We start from the raw sequence: 25474 nt of genomic DNA on the forward strand, positions 1-25474 counted from the left end.
CTTTTAACAGAACCAACGTGAAGTACCATAAACAATGATACGCAGTTTAAAGACAAGTAGGGGTATGCTTGTAACTGTAGCTCACACAACTAAAGATACAGCTTTAAATTTTTTATACAAAATACCCACATTTGTTAACTACAAATGGCACCGATTACTGATTACTCTCTCTTTTTATCTCAGCAGGGTGTGTGTGTGTAAATGAATCTACGAGAACAATATAACTGTGAAATATTCAAGCATTTTCTACTGTGGCCTAAAGAAGCAGTGAGATCAATGACATACATTGGCAGCAGTGAAAATAATTATTATCACTTGCAGCACTAATGTTGTTGTCCACACAGATGGCAGCAAAATGTCTTAAAATGTCTTGGAAAAATGACATATTTTAAACATATATTCTTAAAGACATAATCAAACTAGTATTTTGATTTTGGAGCCTCCAGAATTTGGACCAGACTGGCAGAAAAACACATCCTGCGTGAGATGTAGCACCAAAAACAACAGTAATAAGTTATAATGGAGGTCATAATAATAATAATAATAATAAAAACAACTGTGTAACCATAACCTTTATTTGTAGAGCAACCTTCACAAATGAAAAACAGCATACAACAAAGATACATGGTTATATGCACAGAATTCCTTACATTAAAAGAAATAAAATGAACAAAAAACGTGTTTAAAGCCTTCATCTACATTGGCATGGAGTGATTACAAAATAAACACAGAAATGTTTCAGTAAAAAAAAGAAGTCTTCGCTTTTCAACTTGCGCGTGCATGGGGCAGTTTCCCAAGTCTTTGAAAGTCGCACGTTGTGTGACTGACGTTGGGCAGGTGAGAACGGACTGTATGGGAGGTGTGATCGAGGCCCCGCCCCCTCACTCCGGCGAAGAGCCGCGCCAAGCAGAAAACCATCAGGTTCATCCTCGGATACCTCAACTCAGACACGTCACTCCGCTCCTCAGGTAGGAACTTGCTTTATTCCTTGTTGTTGTTGTTTGGTTTTTTTTTTCTAATTACACCAAACTGCTCTCAGTGACCTGAGAGTCCAGCAGGCTGCTTCAGGTCTGTGACAGATTTTTAGGTTCAATGTCTGAAGTCAGTTCCAATCAGTGGACCAGACTCTTTCTCTGACCTGCACCAGGAGTCGTGAAATTCTGAACAGAATATATCATAAACCAGTTACATGATTCTGGAGTCACTACAGGTGGGTGTAAAAGAGTGATTAAAGGGTTGCTCTTAGTCTCTTGACATGACGAGGTGGTATAGTGAGGTGAATTGTTCTTGCATTTAATAATCAGGAAACAGTCTCGAAAATGTTGTTTATGTTCTGAGAAAATTATTAATGAATTTCATCATTCATCAGGTATTATTGTGAATGCATGGAAGTACTTTTGGAGGATCAGATATCATTGACCTTTCGGACCTGAAAGGTCAATGATATCTGATTCTGTAAAAACGACCCAGTTTCTGTCCTGTCAGGGAATCAGCTAATCTGGTCCCACAGCAGCAGACACAAGAGGGTGAGGGGGGAAAGATTAACTAACCAACCCTATTTACCCTCTAATCCTCTGTATTCTTGAGTCTTGTGTAACTGATAGGTACAAACGGGCTTTAGTCAGTGACAAGTTACCTCAGTCATAGGCATGCAACAGTTTATATAACGAGGACATAAAGAACAGGTGGTGGTGGGGTCTTAAATGGTCAAGGAACAGGGAAAAGGTTAGATTCATCCCCTCTCTGACTTTATTGGCCATTGTAGTCAGGCCCTGAGACTAATTCCACAATTCTGAAGAAAAGCTGAAGCCCATTTAATTTCACAATTTGAGGGTTCTATCAAAACTTTTCAAAGCAATCATAATCAAAATGTGGATTCATTAAAATTTAACAAAAGGTACAGGAAAATTTCAGCCAGACCACATCTCTTCACATGACAAGACTAACTGTCTGATTGGGAAAAAATCTATAGTTTGCCCAAAATATTAATTGAAAAGTAGTTACATTTAATACACACACAGTTATACAGTGATTGGTTACCTAATTAATCTGATTACTACTTATAATTTTTCATGATCAATCCTTTTTCTTGTCATTGTTTCATTGCTGTTTTACCAGTTATACAGGTAACATATTTAGTATTTAGTCTAACATCCTGCAGCAATGCCCTTTGCTAGATTTACAAACATATTCAATCTATTCCAACCCAAAGGCTGAACAGATATAAAGGCAACCTGCTCGGCTTTTCTAAATTTTCATTTAATCAGTCTTTGATTGGTGCTGCTTAGTGAAATGTACCTGACAATCAAATAGAAATCTGTTTGCCAGAAAGTATGAGTAAGCACTGCATACAGCATCATAACATCTAAATGGAGTGTTTGTACATTTATTGATGAAAATGCATGTTTTTTTGAAAATTGATTTAGCAGGATATGACAAAATCAGATTCAACAAGGATTCAATGGTAGCTCAGTAAGAAATAATTATATCTGTTGTCGGTCCTTCAGGAGTCTGCAGCAACATCAGAGCCGAGATGGGGCGGAAGGAGATAATCTGCAGCTGGAAGAAAAGCACCAGTAACATCAAGGATGTCTTTGACTTCAAGGGGAAAATGGGCTCGTGAGTATTAACAGAAGCTGGGTGTTTTGTTCAGCCTGTGATAAGTTTAGAGTGTCACAGTAGGAGATGGATTGGTGGGATGGCTGTCCAAAACACATATAGCTGCTTCCTGACTATCAAAGCTGATTTCTTTGGCATACTGTAGACATATAGAGACTTTTACTGACATCAAGACTCAGACACAAGTTCAGACAGTCAGCTTCAGAAACACAGTGTGGGATCCCCAACGCAGCAGATGCACACTGTCTGAAATACAGATGCTCAGAGAAGGTTTTTGAATTTTGACTCTGCTGGGAATGTGCTGGATTCCAGGTTCAACAAGAACCATTAACAGGATGGATCCACATCAGCAGCCACAAACCTGATTTCATCTTTTTTTTTTTTTTTTTTTTTTTTTTTGTTCTTTTTTTTATAGCGCCAAATCATAACAAAGTTACATCAAGGCACTTTACATATAGAGCAGGTCTAGACCAAACTCTTTATAAATTTATTTAAAGAGACCCAACAGATCCCCCGATGAGCAAGCACTTGGCAACAGTGGCAAGGAAAAACTTCCTTTAAGAGGCAGAAACCTCGAGCAGAACCAGGCTCAGGGGGGGCGGCCATCTGCCTCGACCGGTTGGGTTGAGAGAGAGAGAGAGAGAGAGAGAGAGAGAGAGAGACAGGCAGGCAGGCATCTTCACATGTGATATTAGCAGGGCTCAGAGAAGACTCTGTAAGACTCAGGTGAACTCCCAGACTCACACTGACCCACACGCATCACCTCCCTAGGAGCTGCTTTTTATCAATGGAGCTCCCTATACTATCTGTGTAATCCACTTACAGCTGATCCTGGATCAACGCAGGAATTCGCAATGTTGCAGTTCATTGACTTTGGATTGTCCCATTAACAAAATTATTTTGACTAACTCCACAAACTATTAATGATATTCAGATATACTGAGCCATAAGACTCTGGAACATTGTTTGGAAGAATGGCCCCAAAGGTGCAAATTGCCTTTTTGGACCTCAAAATAATAATTAATAAACAAATGATAATTTTAGCTTCAGCACATGCATATCTGCTGCCTTGCACAGAAGGATTATTTATTTATTTATTTATCAGACCTCTGGTTTCTTCAGATCACAGTCCAGAACAATGACTAGTAACATACAACTGAAGGTGGTTCCTTCTCAGAGCCATCCTGCTTTCCCAAAGCTGCTTAAAGACCTACCTTGTGAATGAGGCTGGCTCCTGTGTGTGTGTGTGTCTGATGTTCCTGAGCCCTGACGTCAGAACAGCAGTGCAGGAACATCCTAGCACCATTTCATTATAGGATTAAAAGTCTCGCTGACTATACTAGTGTGTGGATAGAGGGAGGTGCTACGAGCATGTGCAGGTGAGGGCTTATTTCAAAAACATGAGGCATAAATGTGTTAAAGTTAACACAAATTTACACACCAGTGTAGGTTTTACTGAAAAGGTGTGTTCAATTTATTGAACATTGGTAGTTACACTCATTAAAGCCATAAGAAGACTATAACAGTATTAGTGAATATGATGAAGTGGTTAATGTTTAGCACAAATGCTGAGACAAGACTACATTGAAATTGCTAGAGTAATTCACATAATGTGTTGTGATATTCACATATGAACAAGGGCACATAGAAACACAGCAGAGCGTCTGTGAAAGCAGCAGGGAGCAGACAGGATAACCAACAGCTAACTAAAACTATTTGTGGATAAACTGGACACCCCCCCCCCCCACAAAAAAAGACCCAAAACAAAACTAGAACTTAGAATATTTAACAGGCCTATATGACCTATTCATAAGCTGGAACTGAGTGGGGCAGGGCAGACTTTGTGCAGCCAATGCAGTGACTTAAATAGCAAAGGGGTGCAGATATCAAATCGGCTTTACTTGTTAATTTAATCCTCCAAGATGGCAGCCATGAAATAAGTGTCTGGGTTGAAAAGCAGGACAGTTTATGTTTGATAGTGACAGTATGACAGCAGAGTGGTTAGCGCTGTTGCCCCAAGAAGGTCGCAGGTTCGGCCTTTTTGTGTGGAGTTTGCATGTTCTCCCTGGTTTCCTCCAGGTACTCCAGTTTCCTCCTATCATCCAAAGACATTCATGTTTAGGTTATTTGGTGTCCCTAAATTGTCTGTAGGTCTGAGTGTGAGTGGTTGTTGGTCTCTATCTGTTTCTGTGTGTCGGTTCTGTGATGGACTGGTGACCTGTCCGGGGTGACCCTGCCCACACTCAGAGTGAGCCGGGATTGTCACCAGCAGCCCCTGCGACCCAGAAACGGAGAAACAGTAGAAGATGAACGAAAATAAAGTTGTTGGATAGGTTCATATTATGAGGCAGTGCGAGTGTTATATGGCTGCTTTCTGAGTTCTATTTTTTGGCTTTACCTGTTTTATTTTGATGATAAAACCCATGGAGTTACTGCAAGACACATGAACATTTTCAAATATGGTTCAATATGCGAAAAAGAAAAAAACCAGCCCATTGGCTGGCAGAAATGTAGTAGTCTGTGGTCTCTGACATGACTCTCTGTTGTGTGCCTGTTTGTGTCATTGTTGTGTTGGTACAGGGGGTCTTTCTCAGAGGTCTTTATGGTGAGAGAAAAGACGACAGGAAAACTGTATGCTCTCAAGTGTCTGAAAAAGAAGCATCTTGCGCACACCAACCTGGAGAATGAAATCAATGTACTGAGACGGTAAAACCTATAAACACACACATCCAAGCACACTCACTCATACACACAAACACAAGGTTGAAGGAAGTGGATCAAATCATATCAGGTCTCAGCAGTGACTCATCCCTCCCCTTCTCACTATCAGGATAAAACATGACAATGTGGTGGGACTGGAGGATTTCTATGAGACTCGAACTCACTATTACCTGGTCATGCAGCTGTAAGTACACTTATTGTCATCATCCTCATCGTCATCACTGTCATTATCATCATTATGTCTATCTGATCTGATCTGATATTTTATCTGTTATTGTCCCTTTGTTACACTACTAAGTCTGTGTATGTGCATTTGCAGGGTGTCTGGTGGAGAGCTGTTCGATCGCATTTTAGACAAAGGTGTTTACACAGAAAAGGATGCCAGCATGGTGATCAAACAGGTGTTGCAGGCTGTCAGCTACCTGCACGAAAACAGCATCGTACACAGGGACCTGAAGGTAATGCATGCACACACGGACGCATGTGCACATCTCTCTCTCTCTCTCTCTATATATATATATATGCAGGTTTTGACTCTCCATCTCTCTCTCTCTGTCCCCCCTGTGTCTGACCAGCCGGAGAACCTGTTGTACTACAACACAGATGAGAATGCCAAGATCATGGTGAGTGACTTCGGCCTGTCAAAGACGCTGGAGCATGGTGTGATGTCAACAGCCTGTGGCACTCCTGGATATGTTGGTGAGTTACTGGGACGGGGGGGCGCACACATATTGCTGCAAATACACTTTACCTTGCACTGTGGAAAGTATAATTCATCCATAATGATTCCAAAAGAATTCACCACACAAACCATATCTGAGCTGTATTCACTGCGTCACGCTCTCGGCTGTACTCTCCCCTCTGGCTTCCAATATCTGCTGACATAAGTAGTGGATATGGTAAAAAAGCAGTGTCTGTGATATTGTGGTTCTAATTCCAACATCATCATAAGTTCTTCTTCCATCTGCCACATGATCCATACTATTGTGTCTCCTCCTGCAGCTCCTGAGGTTTTGGCTCAGAAGCCCTACAGCAAAGCAGTGGACTGCTGGTCCATCGGGGTCATCACCTACATCTTGTGAGTGCACTCATATTCTGAACAGTGGACATTTATGCACACTTCAGAAGGTTAATGTACCACAGACTACTCAAGAAATCATATTTTTTTCCTTTTTTTCCAACTTTTTTTCACATTTCCCTCAGAGCTTCTTTAGTTTTGTACCTCAGTGAGTGTTTCCGTGGAGACAACTGTGAAGCCAGAGTTTATTATAATTATAACTGATAACAATATGATGCATCATAGCTGCTAAAATTGACCAACTACCTTGTTGCTGGGAGATCCAGGGAGGGCAGGTATGAAGACTTTAGCTCAGTAATCTGTTTGTTGCAGGCTCTGTGGCTACCCTCCATTCTTTGAAGAGAACGAGACTCGTCTCTTCTCAAAGATCATGAGGGCTGAGTATGCGTTTCATTCACCGTTCTGGGACGACATCTCCGAGTCAGGTATGAAAAACTATTTTAGTCAGTGAAAGCCCCTCCATGAAATTCAATTAAATTATTTTGACGCTGTTGAATCAAAATTTTTGAAGACTTTGTCATTTCACCTTCCCAAACAAAATATTATGTAGTTTTTTCATCAGGCTTTCAAAATGAATTCTTCTGGTGATTAAAATGGAAGGAAGTGCTGTAATAATACTGTCATACCACTGACCTAATTGGTAACTGGTATATTAGCTTTAAAATTAGCTTTTATTCTTTTCTGTCTTATCTTTACTTCAGGCACCCTCACAAATCCATCCTTATTTCTGTATATCTTATCCGTGCAGGGTCACAGGGGGCCTAGATTGGCATTGGGCGACTGTCAGGTGAACACAGACAAACAGCCATTCACCCTCATACTCCTGCCTACAAACAATTTAGAGTCACCAGTTAACCTAACTGTGGGATGAAATCGCAGCACCTGGAAAAGAAACATTCACATTCAAAAATGCTTCATGTCCAAAATCTTTTTGCTGTGAGACAAAAGTGCTAACCATTGCAGTACAGCACTGAGAAGCAATGATATGAACCAAAATCTGTGACCTTTTCTTTTTGGCTGACCGTTTTTTTTTCTTTTACCTCTTTTACTCTGTAGCTCATGTCGGCAGAAGTTATTGGAAACATTGAAGGGAATTATTCTGTTTATCCAGGTATATTGTTTTAGCTACATTGAAAGAGGCTGCTCTCCCAGAGATCTCTAAAGATTTACAAACGACACTTCAGCAACAACAGATATATCAATGCATCTCACACAATTAAATACAACAGCTCTTTTTAATAACTTATTTTCCCAAATAAGATAGGAAAGAAAAAAACATAATTTGATTTGCTAGGGCACAAATATTAACTCCTGGACCAAATTCCCATTTTCAGAAAATTATAGAATAAGGATCAAACAATATAAAAACATGACAAAAAGGTGGTGAAATAAATGCAACTTTTCCTTTAATTAACACTGTCTTTTGTTCTGGTGTTTCTGATGATATTCAAATAAAGATATGTCGTGTCCAGGATAAAGTCAGCATGTGCCCTGAGCTACAGTCTTCACACCTCCAGCTCCAGCTCTGACCGAAATAACACCATTACTATGATTGACTTCAGAATTAGCTAAGTATGGGTCAGGATTTGTTCATGTAACTGTTAAAGATTAACCTGAAATAGAGCAGCATGCCGGATGACATCATCTCCTGAGGGCAGCCATAGTGGTTTGACTCATTTTGATCAGGTCAAGTACTCTAAAGACTGCATGGACAAGGACTATTCTCGTCTTCCTCAGAGATTAAATTAGGCCATATTAAGGATCAAATCAAATCAGATTTATTTGTATAGTGCCAAATCATGAGGAAGAGTCTTCAGGAGTGCCCTCTTCACTGCCTCAGTTAGACCTAGAATCTGCTCTGACTTTTCCTGTGTAGTGCAGATTCATGATGTGACCAGTCCAATTTGTTATTATGTATAGTGTTTATAGTCTAGATGGCTGTCTGCAAAATCTATAAGCAGGGCCATTTCCTGCTATATGCAGGCTATGTAAATACATACGGCCCTTCAAGCCACTAGGGGTGCCCCCTATGATTAATGGTCAGTCGAAGGGAATTATCATTACCTGCTGTAACTGAGTGAGGCCAAATATGTAACTCACTCTCCTTAGACTGTGCTCAGTGCCCCCCACAAAGCTAGAGATGGTCCTGTCTATAAATCACTTAGGAGACATTTAAATGGCTGTTTAATGCACACTTGAGAATAATTAAGGATTGGGCAGCGCAATTGCTGTTGCCTTAGAACAAGGAAGGTTCCCAGGCCTGGGGCCTTTCTGTGTGGAGTTTACATGTTCACCCCATGTGCCCGTGGGTTTCCTCCAGGTACTCCAGTTTCCTCCTACGTTCCAAAGACATCATCTTAATTGGTGACTCTAAATTGTGCGTTGGTCTGAATGTGAGTGTGAGTGGTTGTTGGTCTCTGTGTGTTGGCCCTGTGATGCACTGGCCAGCTGTCCAGGGTGTAGCCTGCTCTCACCCAGTGTCAGCTGGGATTAGCTCCCACACCCCCTGCAACCCAGAAATGGATAATCATTGAAGATGTTTCATTGTTTGTTGGTTTGTCAATCACTTTAAATTCAAATCACAACATTCACATAGATGTAGATTGACATCTGTCCACCTCATGTCCCTACAGCAAAAGACTTCATCAGGAACATGATGGAGAAAAACCCAACAAAGCGCTTTACCACTGAGGAAGCTCTCAGACACTCTTGGTTAGTCCCCTCTTACTGACAGACACACACACAGACATATCTTCACACACAATGTCAATGCCACTGCTAACTACACTGTGATTGCAGGATTGCTGGAGATACAGCTAAAGACTTGGATATTTATCAGTCTGTTTTTGAACAGATGGAGAGAAACTTTGCCAAATCCAAATGGAAGGTGAGTTTCTCATTTAACAAGTAAATCAACCTGTTTCAGGCTTACTCAATAGGAACCCTGTAGCCCCTGAGTTCACATCCAACGTAACTCTACTCATGTGTCTTTTCAACAGCAAGCTTTCAACGCAGCCTCTGCAATCCATCACATGAAGAAACTCCATTTGTCCCATAGTGAGCCCTCCCCTTCACCCCTCACCATGCCCAGCATCATAGTGCAGTCCTCTTCCCACAATGATATGGAGGCACTGGGACCCTGCAATGATGGTGCTGCTGCCCTTGACCCCAACGGGAATCCTGTTTATGCTGCCAATGAACTGTCCTGCAGTAATTCTGAGCCGGGCAGAGGACTCTGTCCACCACTGAGAGCCAGTCACAGTCAACCAGGTCATGCTCTCACCGCTGAGCAGTCAAGAGAGGTTCAGAGCTTCCACTCAGAGAGCAATGCTCCTTTCAGGCCATCTCACAGGTGAGACATATAACATATGCTGTGTGTCCCCATATCAAGACTGATGCTACAGTGCATGTCAGCATAACATAAATACACCCTCTCTCTCATTCTCTTTACATACCCAGTACCAGTCAAAAACTACACACATGCACACAAACAAACACACATATATATGTATATATGAGAAATTTTTGCATGACAAGTGTTGCTGGCTAGTCAGAAAACTAGCCAGCAAACCTTCATTAATCCATTCCACATGTTTTAGCTGTTGTTTTCATTGACAAAGTCATTATCTTGATATACCTTTCAAATACCTTTTAAAGCCACTTGTTTGAGACCTTTAATATTTCCTGCTGTGTGCACAGCCGGTTTTGTTTGCTGCGCATTAAATCTAACAGCTGTTTAGTAGCAGTACAGTACAGTGCAGTGGGGTTTACTCGGCATGGGCATAATGAATAATATTCTTCATTAGGTCTATAAGATTTTCTTCTTTTTTTCATGATGTTCTCATTGGTGTGTTGCGCTTATGATTGTGTGATCTTTTGCAGCATGGATGCTATGGCTCCAAGGAGGGATCAGCAGCTTCAGTCAGGAGTTTGTTCTGTCATGTGATAAGCCTACTGAGCCGAGATGCATTCCTGAAGGTGACATTGACTTCTTTCTCAAATGTTGACGGGCTTGGTGTGTCTGCTGATCGGCTTTATTGTGTCTGACATAATTGTCTGCTACAGAAAATTCATCGCACACTGAATAATGTTTAAGCGAGGAATTACTGTCAAGCAACGAATTAAAAGAGACAAAAGCAGAAATTCAGCAATTAGAAATCAAACAAAATCTTTTTTCTGATGACATTTATTTTCTTAAAATTAATAATACCTATTATATGTTACTTTAAACATATTACTAAATGAAATGAAATGTATTTCTTTTAAATAGATGTAAGTGACATATACAATGTGAATGCTAAAAAATTGTTTTTGTGTTCTTTGTATGTCATTATTAAGGTCAATTAATATTTGCTTTTGGACACTAAAACAGAATCTGGGTATGTACCTTTAATTGCAGGCAGCAGATATATGCCATTTATGCTGATTAATACTGATAGATTATGAATGAAATTTCCATATAACACACAGATTCTGCATCTGTTCATGAGATTAAACTTCATCTGGAAGTGGGGACATCCACACAGTATCCCCTGTGTTTACTGCGTGTCCTCTGATATGCATATGAGCTGCTCTCTTGTAAAGCAACTGAATTCATCAAGTGCCACAAATTGGTGTAAGCACTAGTGATGTCATGGATTGCACATGCAGTGACGTGCAGGGTTTGTTTTGTATTGTATTTCTCAATAAATGTATAGTAACTAGTGGTGGTTCTTGGATAAGTGTCTTAATCAAGCTTTTCATTCAACAGAAAAAGTATATATATTTTATTTAAATAATACATACAATAGATATAACACAGAAAATAGTTTAGAAAAATATAATAACTGTCATACAGTCTTCACAGTGAATTGTACAAAAAAGAATAAAAAGCAAGTGTTCTTGATAAATGTAAATGATGAAAATGATGCTTTGACCACATATTGGTATTGAGAGATCCTGTACCATCCCTGCCTTGCATGGATCTTTAATGCAATAATTTATATCTTCCTCATGCCTTATAATGGTCTGCCAGAATTGAGATTAATTGTTAAGAAGAGTTATAGTAGTGTTCAGAAAGACTTTTTGTGATGGTGAAGTGTGTGAACATGAAAGCACTGCAGTTTGGAGCTGCTCAGCCCTGACAGGTGCTGAGGTCATGGGCTTTCTTTCGCAGTTCTGACAAAAGCTCTTTAAGCTTTGTATCCAGTCCTTCAAGCTTTGTAGACTTCTGAAGGATCTCATCTTGGAGCTGCCTCAGGGAATCTGCTTTACCTGGAGAAAGAGGAGAGGACAAAATGTGACCTGAGGATCTGAAGCATATTGGTTTGATGAATTATCACCTTATATGACCAGACCTCCAGCTAATGACATTTGGGACTTAAATGAACTTAATTAACACTCTACAACTTCATGTTGCATAATATACACATGATCTAAAGGCCAAGACAAAGTTATTCAAAGATTCAGTATTTCCTACCCAGATGTTTATTGTATTTTTACTGAATGACATTAGAAAAAAAGTGCATTGAGACAAAACACAGCATGGAGTGATTTTAGGCTGCATAGTATTCAACTAAGCAGTGTTTTTTAAATAGACTTGCGGTGGTTTTGCAGTTGTACCTTCCAAAGCCTTCATCATGCTCTCAGTGGTGTTTCCCAGAGCTCCAGCATCCTGCTGCAGCTTTGCCAGCCTCTCACCCACTGGCCCTGACTCTCCACTTGGCCCACTGTCTGCAGCCTTTTCTTTAAGACGATCCAGCTGCTCTTTCAAAGACACCAGATCCTGTACACACACACACATACTTGTATCAGGACCATTTTCAAGACATAGATAGTGTCAATTTGCAGCGAAATGAAGGCATCTACAGTTGAAATGCATTGTCAGGTCTCTCACCTCATCTACACCAGTTGCTTCATCCTTAGCTTTATCTGCTTTATCTTGAGCCTCCTGAGTCTTCTGGTCTTCATTCTGCAGCATGTCTTTCAGCTCATCAAGCTGGGGCTTCATTGGATTCACCAACATTGGTATGTCATCCAGTGCCTTCTCTGCTGGGGTTAGCTGGTCTTTGGCCTGTACAGAGAGGATTACTCTCAGTAACACTGCATAATAAATGAGCCACTGCACCATCTGCTGCTTAATGTGTTCGTGCTTCCCACCTTGGTCACATTGCTGTTCAGCTCATCTATTAGATCCATAGTGTCCTGCAGTTTGTCTTCCAGGTCAGAGAGGGAGCTGTTTGCTGAACCAAAGCCCTCCACCAGCCCATCCACATCAGCTTTTACTCCCTGTGCTGTGTCCCTGTGAACAAGCATAGTCTTTTACATCACAGTTACATTTATTGACTCATCCTTCCTGAAGAGGAAATCTCCAAATCTTTCACCTTCTTGTTGTGACGCAACAGCGCTAACCGCTATGCCAACATGCTGCCACTTTTTAATTCCAGTTCAATCTAATGACATTGTGTAGAACAGAGGTCTCAAAATCCGATCCTGGAGGGCTACTGTCCTGCATGTTTTAGATGCTTCCTGCTCCAGCACACCTGATTCAAATGACCAGCTCGTCATCAAGCTCTGCTGAAGTCTGATCAGGAGCCAGATTTGGAGACCTCTGGTGTAGAAGCTAGTGAAACATCTTTGTGTTTAGATGCCAGCCTGACAGTGTTTTTATTAAGTGGCTGTGGTGGAGAGTGAGAACTTACCTGGCGTCCTGGGCTTCCTTCAGCAGCTTCCTGGCCTTGTCCAGCTGTGGTTCAGCCTGCTCCAGCACGGCCGTGCTGTCTGGAAGGCCTGCTGCAAGGTCCTTCAGCTCGTCCAACTTCCTCTTCAATGTGGCGAGGTTGAGTGGCAGCTTGGCTTTCAGGATCCAGTTGCTCACATCCTGGATGTGAGTCAGGTTGGAGGAGGGGTCTGAACACAGAGAAATGTGTCAGTTATTTTACTGAACCTATGTAAACCTTAACTCTTCTTCCTTACATCAATGTATCCAGAGCTACCTTTACCTGACAGGAAGTCTTTGAGCTCTTTGACGACATCCCGTGCTTCTTGTAAATCATCCTCTAGCTCATCTCGGGCTTGCTTCATCTTACCCGAAAGCTTCTCTGCAGACTGTCTCACCTGATTGGTTTTGTCCTGTGTTTCTTGGAGCTGCAAGGAAATACATGTTAAATATTAATATTGGAAAAAAAAATAGTTATATTGATATTATGCATGTCAAACTAAGTGAAGTGAAACTCGCCTTCTCCACAGCGTCTGTGATCTTGTCATTGAGCTTGTCCAATTGATCTTTCACATCCTTTGCATCAGCATTGGCCGTCTTGCTCAGAGGCAGTGCGCCCACGCATTTTGTCCCCTTCTCACATGCCGGGGTTCCCGCTGGTGGGCACAAATCTGTGCCGTCACACTGGAGAGGGGTGCAGGGCTTGGAGCGAGTGCTTCCACATACCTGGAAAACAAAGGCAAAGGACAATTATTGTCTGAAAGCTCAACATCTACTGGTCAGATAATCTGAATCAGAATTTTTATTATTATGACCCCAGTGCAGTTCCTCAGCTAAAAACTAAATCAAAACAAATAAAAGTTTTTTTCATGTCATAAATTTAGTGTATTTCAAAGTTCAATTAGCAGCTCTGAAAAGAAACAGACTGGGGAGATGTTTAGTTCTGTACTACAATTTAAAGTGTCAGATTCGAAACAAATGTCACAGCATCAAGTTGATGAGTTTGGGTTTCTGCAATTACCTGTTTGGCAACAGGGGTGAGGTCAGGTCTGGAAGCCATACTTTGGTTCAGTTTTTCCAGGTCTCTGATGTTTCCTGGCTGCACTTGGTTCTCAAGGTCCTTTGTCTCCTCTCTGTTGGCAGCTGACTCCTTCACCTTGTCCACACTGGCATTGACTTTCTTGGCAGCATCTGTTGACTCGTCGAAGGCGTTCTTGATGATAGAAATTTCCCCTGAAGAGTCATGTGAATATATTTTATACACTAGACACTCAGTAGGCATATTTGACTTAACATGGTAATGTGATGGGTCTGCTTGTGGCCTTATTTGATTTTGATCAGAGGATTAAAACTTCAATTAAAAGAAACCACTGACTGAATGTGATGCATCACAGTCTGTTTCTGTTTCATACCTGCAATGTCAGGACTGATGGAGTTCTCAATGGCATCTTTCTTAGCTTTGTAAATCACAGTGAGCTCATCCAGTAGAGCCTGCAGTTTGTCCAGCTCTGAGTCCAGACCAGGAGTTTTTTCCAGGGGTGAAAGGTCATCTTTAATTTGGTCCTTCTGATCCCTGTGAAACAAAGACAAAGGATCAGTTATATATGAGTGACAGTTATGAATCTGGATGTTTAACTCCCGAGGGATCTCAGCAGTCACTCACCTCAGCTTGTTAAGCTGGGAGAGAACATCATCAATCTTCCTGGCAGAACTTGGTGGAAGGTTGATAGAGGTTTGGATAACCTTTAGTCTGTCCTCTAGTCCCCGAATGCGAGGACCAAATTTTCCAAGATCTGGAAGACCTGGAGAGGGTATGCTAGGGTAGAGTGCCTCCAAAGCCAGGCTGAGTTTCTCTCTCTGTGCATCTAGGCTGAAGAAGCAGGAAGGACATGTCTCACAGGCGGGGAAGGAGTCACAGCGTCCTCGAGTGCAGGTGTCGCAGCGAGTCCCAGTGATTCCTGGCCGACATAAGCAGGCTCCTGTCTGCTGGTCACAGACCTCTGGAAGAGTCCCCTCAGTGTCACACAGACATGCTGCAGAGTAACAGGAATGCAACAAAGGAATACAATAGATTATTATGGAAACATTTGATGGAATAAAGTGAGAGAGAAGGGAAAGTATGTATCCCATTGGTTGTCACAAAGAGGCCCACTTTAGGACTGAATCTAATCACCATGTGAGGTGGTCCTATTGCAAATATGTGGTATAACAGTATAACAGTAGCAGATTTGGGTCATGTCTCTGTCAGAGGTTTAAACCTGCAGTCTGTTTGAAAGGAGGGGGTCTCTGAAGGAACCCCGGTTATTAATAGGATCACTTAGAATCACCAAATCATCATCATCATCAGCAAATCACTGTAATCTTCACTGTGAATCCAAAAAACGGCTTCACAACAATAGAAAAATCAAAGATAGCTGACTCACGCTGGCAGCCTATGAGCGGGTCTCCGAAAGTGTTTTTTGGGCACTCAGTACATGTTCGGCCTCCAAATCCTGGTCTGCACCTACACTGACCTGTCACCTGGAGAGAAGGAACAGCACGTCTCATTACTGTCACAAAGAAATATAGCTGATCTCAACTTTGAAAAAGCTGAGAATCCTTCTTGTTTTATCTGTAAAGTCATCAAAATCACAAGGGAAGTGGAAACCAGGGCAACCCGCTATCTAATTCATCTGTGGGCATGGAATCAAGACCCTTAATCAAAAACACATATAAATCAAGTGAGTCCTGTCTCTTGGATTCTACTCTACTAGCAAGGTATTGTTGCTAGGAGAATCCAGCATGCAGGATGTCATACCTGGTCACAGGTGTCACTGTATGACCTGGTGGGGTCACAGCGACAGGGTTCACAGCGGCCTGATGAGAAAGGTTTCCAGTAGCCTTCTGAACACACTTCACAGGTCAGGCCGTGGAAGTGGGGGCGACAGGGACACTGGCCAGTTACTGGGTCACAAACATCAGACAGAGACCCATCTGCAGAACAGGAGCACTCTGGACGACAGAGTTAGGAGCAAAGATAGGACACAAATTGTATTACTGATAGAAGTACCACTGTAGGAATAGGAGTTAAAACATTTATAGTGATTTTAAATACAAATACAAAGATTTTGGAATTGTGTTTCAACAAAGAGATTTGATCTCTTTGTATCAGCAGAAACAGAAGAGTGCAGTGTTGGTAAGTCAGGTGCAGATGACTCACTGGTGCAGCCCAGAGGGTTGGACTCGCTCAGGTCGTAGTAGCCTCTCTTACAGCGGTCACAGCGGGGCCCCTCGACATTGGCTTTACATTGACACAGTCCAGAGCTGTCGTCACATTGGCCTCCGTTCAGCGTCCCCTCAGTGCTGCAGATACAGCCTAGCAGCAATACAACAACACAGACATCACGCTCTTCATCTGCAATAGTGTCAATGTAAAAATATTATGTTTTAATGTCAGTGATAAGCTGCTTACGTATGCAGGCATCAGGACGGTCCATTCGGCTGCGGGGGTTTGGTTGGTATCCTGGGGCGCACTGGTCACACTTGGGCCCTGTTGTGTGGTGCATGCAACCCTCACACACACCTCCACTCCTCTGTCCACTGGCCTCATATACTGCCGGGTCGAAATTACAGCGCTGGGCGTGGTTGTTGCATTCACAGCCTGAAGAGAGGATACAGGTTTTAGTTGGCAGTACGTACACCCACCCAGTCTGGGGAGGCAGGGGGACACAGCCAAAAGAGTTATGTAGTGTTTACAGGTAATATCTTACGTTGACAGGTGTGGGTGTTGCCCTCCTCTGCAGGTCTCCAGGGCAGATCATTGTAGAGGTCAGCACAGCGCTCACAGTTCATACCTGCTGTGTTGTGCTGACAGTCGCACTGTGGATTCACCTGCGCAGAGGAAAATGTCATGAAGTCATGTGAAGAGAAACATTCCCTGTCGATCTTATTAAACACATTAAGCTGAAGACAGACACAAACTGCATCAATTTCCTTTCAGTACAGAGACGCTGTGGGTCCCATCAGTGTATGTACCTGGATGCTGTTGGACAGTGGATAGTTGTGGGTTTCTGGCAGACATCGGTTAGCATGTCCATGGCACATGCAGCTGCCCATCACCCTCATCTCCTTCAGGGCATAAAACCGACTGAGAGCTCTGCCTGGCAGCCTCGGAACATCCCCCAGCTCTGTCATCCTCACCCTCAGCCCTGTCATCCCCGACACATCTGTGGTAGAGACACTTGTTAGTTAGGAGGCTACAAGCTTTAATCAGGGCTGTGAACCACCTGATACATAGCAGACAGACACACTTACCTTCAATCTTCTGGCTTTTGGGGACTGGGACATAAGTGTACTGGCGAAGAGGGCTGAACTCAATCTAGAGATTAGAAATGAACATATATGACATAATTGTGTTTTATTTGCATTGTTGTGTTGTAGAACTGTCTATATTTGTCAGTAATATTAGTAATAACAATGAAAATGGAAAGAGGTATTAATTAGGGAGATTAGTATTTTCATAATTCAAGAAAACTGAAGAGCAGAGGTATGGTTCTCACTGTGTGATCTTGGTAGGGGTTTGCTGCAGTAGAGGGCAGTGTGTAGCAGTATTTGTCCTCCAGGGTGAGCGGTGTAGATGTGGGAACTCCAGGAAAAGCTCTCTCACAGTCTGTGGCCAAGTAGAGAGCAGGCTCCCAAGTCCTGCCATTGTCCAGGGTCTTCTCTATGATCATAGTGCTGGGACGAGGACCCTGCGCAGAAAGACATCAATCAGCTTGAACGTTAGTGTTATTTGGAGGGAATTAAAATTTTAATAAATAAAATTATACTGTTTCACATCGATGACCAAACATTACAAAGGAGATTTATTTTCAAACTAAATTTATTGTAATGACTTCAAATAACACAGGCCCAATATGATAGATTAAAATTTGAGTGAGAGCATATGATATACTGCAGATTGTATCATACCTTGAAGCTGAGAACCAGGTTGTCAAGTTGGAACAGATTGTTCAGGTCCAGTTCAACAGTGACTGGATTCACCTCTGCAGGATAAACAGGCAGAACAGACTTGCATCAGATTCACTCATGACACTATCTCAGATGTTCACAAACAAACAGTTCAAAGGTCAATGACAATGGAAACACTCTTTTTCTCCCACCTTTCCTGGACTGCCACCACCTGTCAGGTCCAGTTGTGGAAAGGACTTCCTGGATGGTGTGAGCCAGCTGACTGTCTGGGTTCCTAGAGTCACATGGACAGCACTTCATCCTCCTCTGAGAAACAAATAAACAGTATGAATGGGTTTTCCAGCAGACTGATACTTTTAATATCGTGTACATATTTGTGTCACTGTACATGTCCTGAATATGGCCCCAGGAGCTTAGACCTGGAGATAAATGTGTTACTGAGCAGGCCACACACTGGGAACAGGGACAGAAGATCGATGAACCTCGGATTGGAAATCCTAGTGATTCACAGTCCACTTTTTATATTTATATAGTAAACAGTCTTTGGATTGAACTGGTAAATAAACTTTGCCCCACTAAAAGACGTGGGGGGAACATGGGAGGAAAATATGTTACCCGTCTTAAAATCTAACCCTTTCAGTCTGACCACAGCCCTCTGTGGCACCAGGGAAACATTTGTTATAGAAAGGAAGGAATAATTAGTAAAAAAAATTAAATACATAAATACATAAACTTAACTTTAAAAATTCTAAATTCATACAACCCTGAATCTGTTAAAGCTCCTGCGAAGTGACATATCCATGTGCAAACACACACAAGCAGATACATCACGTTCATAAAGCAGCTGAGGAGCTACGTGCTGTTTTTAATGTACTTGGACGATTCCCTTCACTGACAGCTGGGCCACTGCCCTCCCTACTATGGACATGCCTGCCACTTTGGCACATTGACCATATCTGCCCTCCCTGCAGGGCTCAGGTCACTCAGAGTTTCAGATTGTTGCAATATTCTGGACTCACCAGCATTTTGTACTCCAGCTCTGTGCCTCAGTCACCAACAATAAAAATAATTTACAGTCAACACTTCTCCAGGTTTACCCCTGCAGCAAGTCTTTTTATAAATTAACAGGGAGCTTATTCTTTATTATTTTCACTACATAAGCAATCATAAAAGTCTTCTTTTTAGAAACATGAGGACTGAATGAAGGTAATGTTTATAAGGGCCCATCTGGGATATCCACAAATCAGGAAAAATGCTTTCATATATAAGCCTGAAATTCTCGCTTAGACACTATAGCAGGTTTGAAATTGACAGCCATCCAACTAACCAACCAAATAATACATTATTGGCTTTAAGCATCTCTCTCTCTCTCTGTCACACACACACACACACAGATGAACACCAAAGGTTAAAAATAAACCAGTCCTAACTCAACTAAGTTCGCGTCAGAATATGTCATATGTTATAGATCAGAGTCTCATATACTGATACAAGTCAGACCGTCCCATAAAAGTAAGGACTAACTAATTTAAAATAAAAAATAGTAGACACCTTCGTCCTAGGCTAACTCAGACTGAACAGGTAAACATGGCTCGGGATTTCAGGTTTGCTAAGATTTTGAAGGAGCGAGTAGTAGGAAGGGAAAGACTGCAGAGATTTTTTCTCTTTTTTGTGGTGGTAGATGGTAGTCAGGGATGGGCCATTTTTAGTTTAAAGTTTAAAAGTTTAAAGTTAGTCAAGACTAACCAAATAGCTTTCTGCAAGAGATGAATTATCTGTGTTCATGATCAGAGACGTGTCAGTCAGATAAAACCCAGCAGATAAATTAACGCTGCAGACACATTTGAACCATATATCCAAATCATTTATTTATTTCTTTATCCATCCATCCATTTTCATCCACTTATCGAGGCTATTTTTTATGTTGCAAGTCATTTTGACTGTGTGTAAATTTGTTCTTGTTGCAGAAGACTAAATGAACCACGATGGGAAGATTTTTCTAAACTGATTATGTGGGTAAAAGGTGATTCAGTGTGGAGGTTCAGTTTTGTTGACACAGTGGTGTCACCTCAAACACTTTTTGTTTGTATTCAGTCAGTTCTGGCAATGAACTCAGCCTGATTCTGAGTGAAATTATAAAGTTCACAGCAAACACTTTGACAAAAAATTGTGTCTGGATTGGCACTAAGGAAGCCCTGGTTGCATTTAAATTATTTTAAATGGGAACTATTTTCCTTGACATCTAGATCAAGTGTTACAGAACTTTAATATCGATTATCACAGTTATGCAGATGGCACACAATTTTATGAGTCTCTGTGACTAGACAACAGCAGCCCATTAGACTTACTGTGTCACTGTCTGGAGTTTAACTTGAGTTTATTCTGATTGGTGACAAAGAGAGGGTCAGCATTAGCAGATATCTTGAGTCTCGATCTCTAAAAACCACTAAGCAAATTTGGCCCAGATCTGACTTTGAACAGCCACATGAAAGCTGTCATCAAGACAGCTTTCACCAACTCAAAAACATCAACAGAATTAAAAGTTTTGTCACCCAAACAGTCCAGAAGCTCGTCCACACGTTCATCTCCAGGACTCAATTAATGTAACTGTCTTCTGACTGGACTGCCCAAAAGGAGCATTAAACAGCTGCAGCTCATCCAGAGTTAGGGTTGCTGCTGGAGTTTTAACCAGAACAAAGAGATAAGAGCGCATAGAACCAGTTTTAAAAAGTCTGCACACTGGCTCCCAGTCACAGAACAGATTTTAAAACGCTGTTGCTAGTTTACAAATCAGACAATGGTTTGGGGCCACAATACATCTTCAATATGTTCAGAGAATATAAACCTAGCAGGTCTCAGGTCAGCTAGTCCAGACCAGAGTCCTGACTAAACATGGAGAAGCAGCACCCCATCCTCACCCAATGTGAGCGACCAGGAAATGGATAAGCGATAGAAGATGAATGAATGAATGAAAAAAGAATTTTCTGACTTTGATTTCATGCATGCCACTGTTCTTACTTTTCTCTGTATGTATGTAAAGCACATTGAATTGCCTTTATGTATGAAATGTGCTACACAAATAGACTTGCCTCACCTTTCCTTGTCTAAAACTAGTGTGCAACAAAATAACTGATATCTGCTGCAGGTATAATGCAGGGTCAGGTCAGTGTGGAAGCATGAAGATACAGAACATAAGGATCAGGTACATAGTTTCTGTTGCTGTGGCTGAATGCTGAAATGGAAAATGGAAACTACTGGAAATCTAACCCTCCAAAAAAACTCATCAATTAAACTCTGAAATGTATGCTTTTATGCAATGAATAGAGTATAATTATCATAATAATTTCAAGGGATAGTGTGAAGAGGACCACATGGTATTTGTATAAATAATGATAGCTGCAATCTGCAGGCCCTTTATTAGCCGTTATTGCCAATGGTTCGTTTTGCGTCATTTGTTAGTGAGCACCCTACTATTGCAAATATATTGCAAATATATTGCTATAGAGTCTTCAATTTGAGTTCAGTCATTTGATTATTAAAATTAAATCATTTGTTGCAAAATCTGACTTGTATCAACAGCTAGGTTTTGTTTTTTAGTGGTAGTCATGTGTACTGTGGTTATGTTTATCCTTGTGATCTGAACCAAGGGTTACTGCCCCTCCCTGTCTGCATGAGGTGCGGCTCAGGCAAAAAGCAAAAAAATCAATCAGTCCACACCTTACAAAACTATTTGTTACCTGAGGCTCCATTCTTTACACATACGCTGTGGGTTAAGTAGGCTCTAAAAAGACTGTGCAGCACTTTCACTGCCTTTAAGGTGGGGTTGAGATGTTTTTAAGTGCAAGTGACTTGAATAAATGATTTTTAGATCATAAAATAAACCAATTGTTTGTGATTACTTTGAGAGCTTCAAAACAAATATCATTTACTTTACTTTCCTTATTTATGGACTTCTGGTTGCTTGGAGAATATCAGGAACCTGTACTGCTCCCTCTGTTAGGGACCATTATGTTTTGCTGAAAATAATACATGTCCATAAAAAATCTGGATAAATTATGTAAAACAGTTGTTTGAAAAGAAGTAGTAGTTCGTATAATATGTGTGATTTTACTTGATATTGGAGACACTTTTGAGTTTTCAAAAATACAGGAACATAGTCTTAACTCCTGTTTGGTCCAGGTTCTGTCCAAAGCCTTATTTGAAAATCAGAATATTTGATATATTAGTATAATTTGTGCTGAACCAGCATGCAGTCTGATGACTAGTGTACCAGACCTTGGTCAAAGAGTATAGTTGCAACATTACACTCTGGCAATCCCTTCAGACTGTTTCATAAGCAGACAGCCAGCCATACCCACCATAGCTCATGACCTGCACGTCTGTCTGTTAACCCTGACCCCTGCAGTGCTCAGCTGCAGAACCACGCGTGGCCTGAGTGGACACAGCTGGCCAAGGCAGTGATATTTATGAAATGGTGCCATTGTTTGGATATTCTTATCACCATACTGTTTTCCCCATTTGACAAACTGTAGGCCTACCGGGAATTCATATCTTTACCTGAACTGCTGTTCATACATTCATAAATCATTAACACTGACGATTTCTGCCAAGGCTGATACAAATGTAGTGTTTAGAGAGATGAAGTGTGCTCCTACCAGTTGATATGGGGTGCAGTAGACCTCTGAGCCTGTGAGGCCACAGGTGGAGGAGGTACGAAGCTGGCGACTTCTGCCCAGAAGCAAGTCATTGCTGGGTGGGTAACAAGCCCCCCAAGTGCAGTCACTTTGACTCTGTGATACTGCAGCTACGGCTATAGGAAGGAAGACAGTACAAGAAAATAAATCACCACAGCCACTCATTCATCAATCTAATATCTAAGTTCACCATCAATACTGACAGCACAAGTGTAGATACATAGATATATATGTATATATATAGCATTTTAGCAAATGTAATCTGTATTATAGACCTTTGAGTCCATCTGATGCAGGCCATGCATCTAAACATGTAAAAACATGTAAATAAACTGAATAGAAATGTAAAACCACACTGTTTTTGAAACAACAATTTAGCTGTCAACACTGACATTAGTTGTCATTGATGACTAATAACATCAGTTATTGGAACACATCATATGATCAAGCTTCACTCAAATGAGAATATAAAAATCTTTTCCAGCTTGGCTTCTAGTTGACATTAGTATAGATGCAACCTGGCTCTCAATTTATAACAACAACCGGTGTCAGACAATAAAAAAAAAAAAAGAAAAAAGAACAATTTCAGGTCTTGAAAATATGCACGAAAACCCAGGACAAAAAGCAGAGGATCAAAATGAAGAGCTGGTTATCTGCAGTAAAAGCCTTATGAGATTGATTTTAAATCAACAAGTGATGTCAAAGTAATTTTGAGCTACCACTCTTTCAGTTCATGTGAATCAAAATGTGATTACTTTCATCAAAATAAAAACTCCTCCCAATGGTAATTGGACTCTATATTTTATAGATCAGACAGGGCCACCGACATTTTTGAGATTTTCAATTGAGACATAAGTAAAAAAAAAAAGTAATTTAGTTGCCGTTTCTACATAATAACTTTGCCTGAAAAGAGGCCAAAAGGAAGCCAGGATATTCCTGCAGTACTTTGTTCTAGAAAATCCGTGTCTGCAACTGTTTTCTGTGTCCCTTTCGTTTTAAGAGCTCCTTAAACATGTACCATCATGACCAGACAGTATGGAAGTTCTTGTTCCTGCCAATTCTACATATGTTACTGCCCAGCTGGGAAAAAAATGCATTTCTTTGTGAACTCTGAGACAGAACAAGAGAACAAAGAAGCAAAAAAAAAAAAAAAAATCTTACCAGCTAGAAGTAAAAGTATCCTCATTATGTATTCCTCCTATGAAAAAGTCTGGAGCAAGGGATGAAAAACCAAACAGCAGATTATCAGTAAACTGAGCCAGAAGCCAGACGAAGCTGTGTGTGTTTGAAGCAGAGACTCACCTGTGGTTGGTTCTGTATTGAAATGTGTGTTGCTGCCCGGCTGCCGCTTTTTAAACACATTCTCACCTGAACACTATGATACAGTGTGTGTCAGAGTCACACCCGTCACCGCCGCACCCTGCACTCAATGAATCAACACACACACACAGACAAGCAGGCAGACACAGACATGCAATCAACATACTACACTCCTACACACACACTCTTACACACAGGTAGCGCTATAACAGGGTATAACAAACGAACCATCTTCTAATATTTTCTCCTAATATGATTCTACACTTGTTTATACTTCTGGTGAATATGGAAATGGTGTAAAAATAAGTTGTCCAAAATATGATCTGTTGAATGACAAAACAAGTGATTCAGACATTCTATAAAACCCTCTATGTTCACCACTTGCTTCAAATGTCTATAAGGGGTTCATTAGGAGCGTCTCACAATATGATCATCTGCAGTGATTTCATTGTTTATTCATTATAAAATGTTTACGTAAGAATTTCATGGAGTTTTCCATTTTGAGACTGGAACTCACTCATCCCTCCCTCCCTTCCTGGACACAATCCATGCCCTGTGGGCAGTGTTTAAGGCAGTGTTTTTACCGGGCTGCGGTAACTGTGCTGAGTTCTGATCCTGTCCTTTGTGTACAGGAAGAAACTGTAGCCTGGGGGCCAGCTGAATATATGCTCTCCATCCAGACACACCAAGTAAGTCCAGGGTGTGTCCTCTGACTCAACTAACATTCACATTGGCCACTGTGCACATTCAACTTCAGACAAGTTCTGTCACGCCTCCAGTTGCAAGGGGTTCGTACTGTAGCTGTGAGTTGTTTCTGAGAAACATCCTGGTGTCTCCTGTCTTTCCACACAGATTCCGACATAAAGCTAAGGAGACACAATGAAAACACAGGGGAAATAAAAAGTCTACTCTCACTAAATACCCCAAGGGGTTACGTTTGTGTGAAAAACTGGAAGAACTTCAGTGTTACTGCAGGAGGCAGTGGCTTCAGAAAATGTTTGGATATCTTCACTTCACTGAGGCTGCAGATTTCAAATAATAATAAAAGAACTGATTACATCATCATAATAATTCACAAAGTGGAAAAATGTGTTCATAAAAATGTTTAGTTTATAGAAACTCTCACCTGTGCTTATCGCACAGTTCACTCCAGTTCAGGACAATATTGTAGACATCTGTCAGCAGCCCAGAAGAACCAGTACTCTTGTAGAGTTGGGACCACTTAGAAGGACATAGAAGACATGAAGTGTCCATCAATTGTCTTCTCTAGGTTGCTCCATAGATGCTCTATCTAGGAAATGTCCAGAATTCAGTTTTACAGTAGTGTTGTGTGGTTCTGTTGATAATACATAGTGAATCAAAGCACATGGAAGTAATGAAATCTCTCCAAGGAAG

The 25474-nt window shown here is 41.2% G+C and overlaps 2 protein-coding genes across 3 annotated transcripts; one reads left to right on the forward strand and one right to left on the reverse strand.

Moving 5' to 3' along the window:
* The first annotated feature begins 706 nt into the window (after nucleotides 1-706).
* LOC115043693 (calcium/calmodulin-dependent protein kinase type 1D-like) lies at nucleotides 707-11116 on the forward strand. 2 transcript variants are annotated; one of them, XM_029502350.1, is made up of 12 exons: nucleotides 707-968; nucleotides 2508-2619; nucleotides 5200-5325; nucleotides 5450-5524; nucleotides 5660-5798; nucleotides 5916-6039; nucleotides 6343-6418; nucleotides 6731-6843; nucleotides 9052-9130; nucleotides 9218-9305; nucleotides 9418-9770; nucleotides 10301-11116. In XM_029502350.1, exons 2-12 carry the CDS (start codon nucleotides 2534-2536, stop codon nucleotides 10362-10364), a joined length of 1323 nt encoding a protein of 440 aa, XP_029358210.1. In that variant the 5' UTR covers nucleotides 707-968; nucleotides 2508-2533; the 3' UTR covers nucleotides 10365-11116. The 2 variants fall into 2 exon arrangements, with proteins under 2 accessions (XP_029358210.1, XP_029358211.1); XM_029502351.1 differs by lacking the exon at nucleotides 707-968 and having other exon boundaries at nucleotides 2225-2619.
* lamb3 (laminin subunit beta 3) lies at nucleotides 10912-24169 on the reverse strand. Its single transcript, XM_029502349.1, has 23 exons — nucleotides 24062-24169; nucleotides 23921-23969; nucleotides 22721-22875; nucleotides 18257-18371; nucleotides 18066-18139; nucleotides 17654-17845; nucleotides 17409-17472; nucleotides 17130-17320; nucleotides 16865-16985; nucleotides 16567-16755; nucleotides 16315-16470; nucleotides 15913-16106; nucleotides 15539-15635; nucleotides 14779-15148; nucleotides 14528-14688; nucleotides 14137-14348; nucleotides 13635-13841; nucleotides 13399-13543; nucleotides 13099-13306; nucleotides 12557-12698; nucleotides 12294-12470; nucleotides 12020-12182; nucleotides 10912-11671 (listed from the first exon to the last, which is right to left on the reverse strand). The coding sequence occupies exons 2-23, from the start codon at nucleotides 23943-23945 to the stop codon at nucleotides 11532-11534; spliced, it is 3498 nt and encodes a 1165-aa protein (XP_029358209.1). The 5' UTR covers nucleotides 23946-23969; nucleotides 24062-24169; the 3' UTR covers nucleotides 10912-11531.
* Between the last annotated feature and the right edge of the window lie 1305 nt (nucleotides 24170-25474).

Source organism: Echeneis naucrates, chromosome 5 (assembly GCF_900963305.1).
Source record: "Echeneis naucrates chromosome 5, fEcheNa1.1, whole genome shotgun sequence".
NCBI lineage: Eukaryota > Metazoa > Chordata > Actinopteri > Carangiformes > Echeneidae > Echeneis > Echeneis naucrates.

What these genes read in the sequence shown, in the direction of transcription:
- LOC115043693 (XM_029502350.1), top strand. Translation starts at nt 2,534, where the DNA reads ATGGGGCGGAAGGAGATAATCTGCAGCTGGAAGAAAAGCACCAGTAAC. An exon ending in GGGGTCATCACCTACATCTT is followed by an intron (nt 6,419 to 6,730) that starts GTGAGTGCACTC and finishes TGTTTGTTGCAG; the next exon opens with GCTCTGTGGCTACCCTCCAT. An exon ending in TTGCCAAATCCAAATGGAAG is followed by an intron (nt 9,306 to 9,417) that starts GTGAGTTTCTCA and finishes TCTTTTCAACAG; the next exon opens with CAAGCTTTCAACGCAGCCTC.
- lamb3 (XM_029502349.1), bottom strand. Translation starts at nt 23,945, where the DNA reads ATGAGGATACTTTTACTTCTAGCTG. An exon ending in GTGGTGGCAGTCCAGGAAAG is followed by an intron (nt 18,140 to 18,256) that starts GTGGGAGAAAAA and finishes TTTATCCTGCAG; the next exon opens with AGGTGAATCCAGTCACTGTT. An exon ending in CAAAAGCCAGAAGATTGAAG is followed by an intron (nt 17,321 to 17,408) that starts GTAAGTGTGTCT and finishes TCTCTACCACAG; the next exon opens with ATGTGTCGGGGATGACAGGG.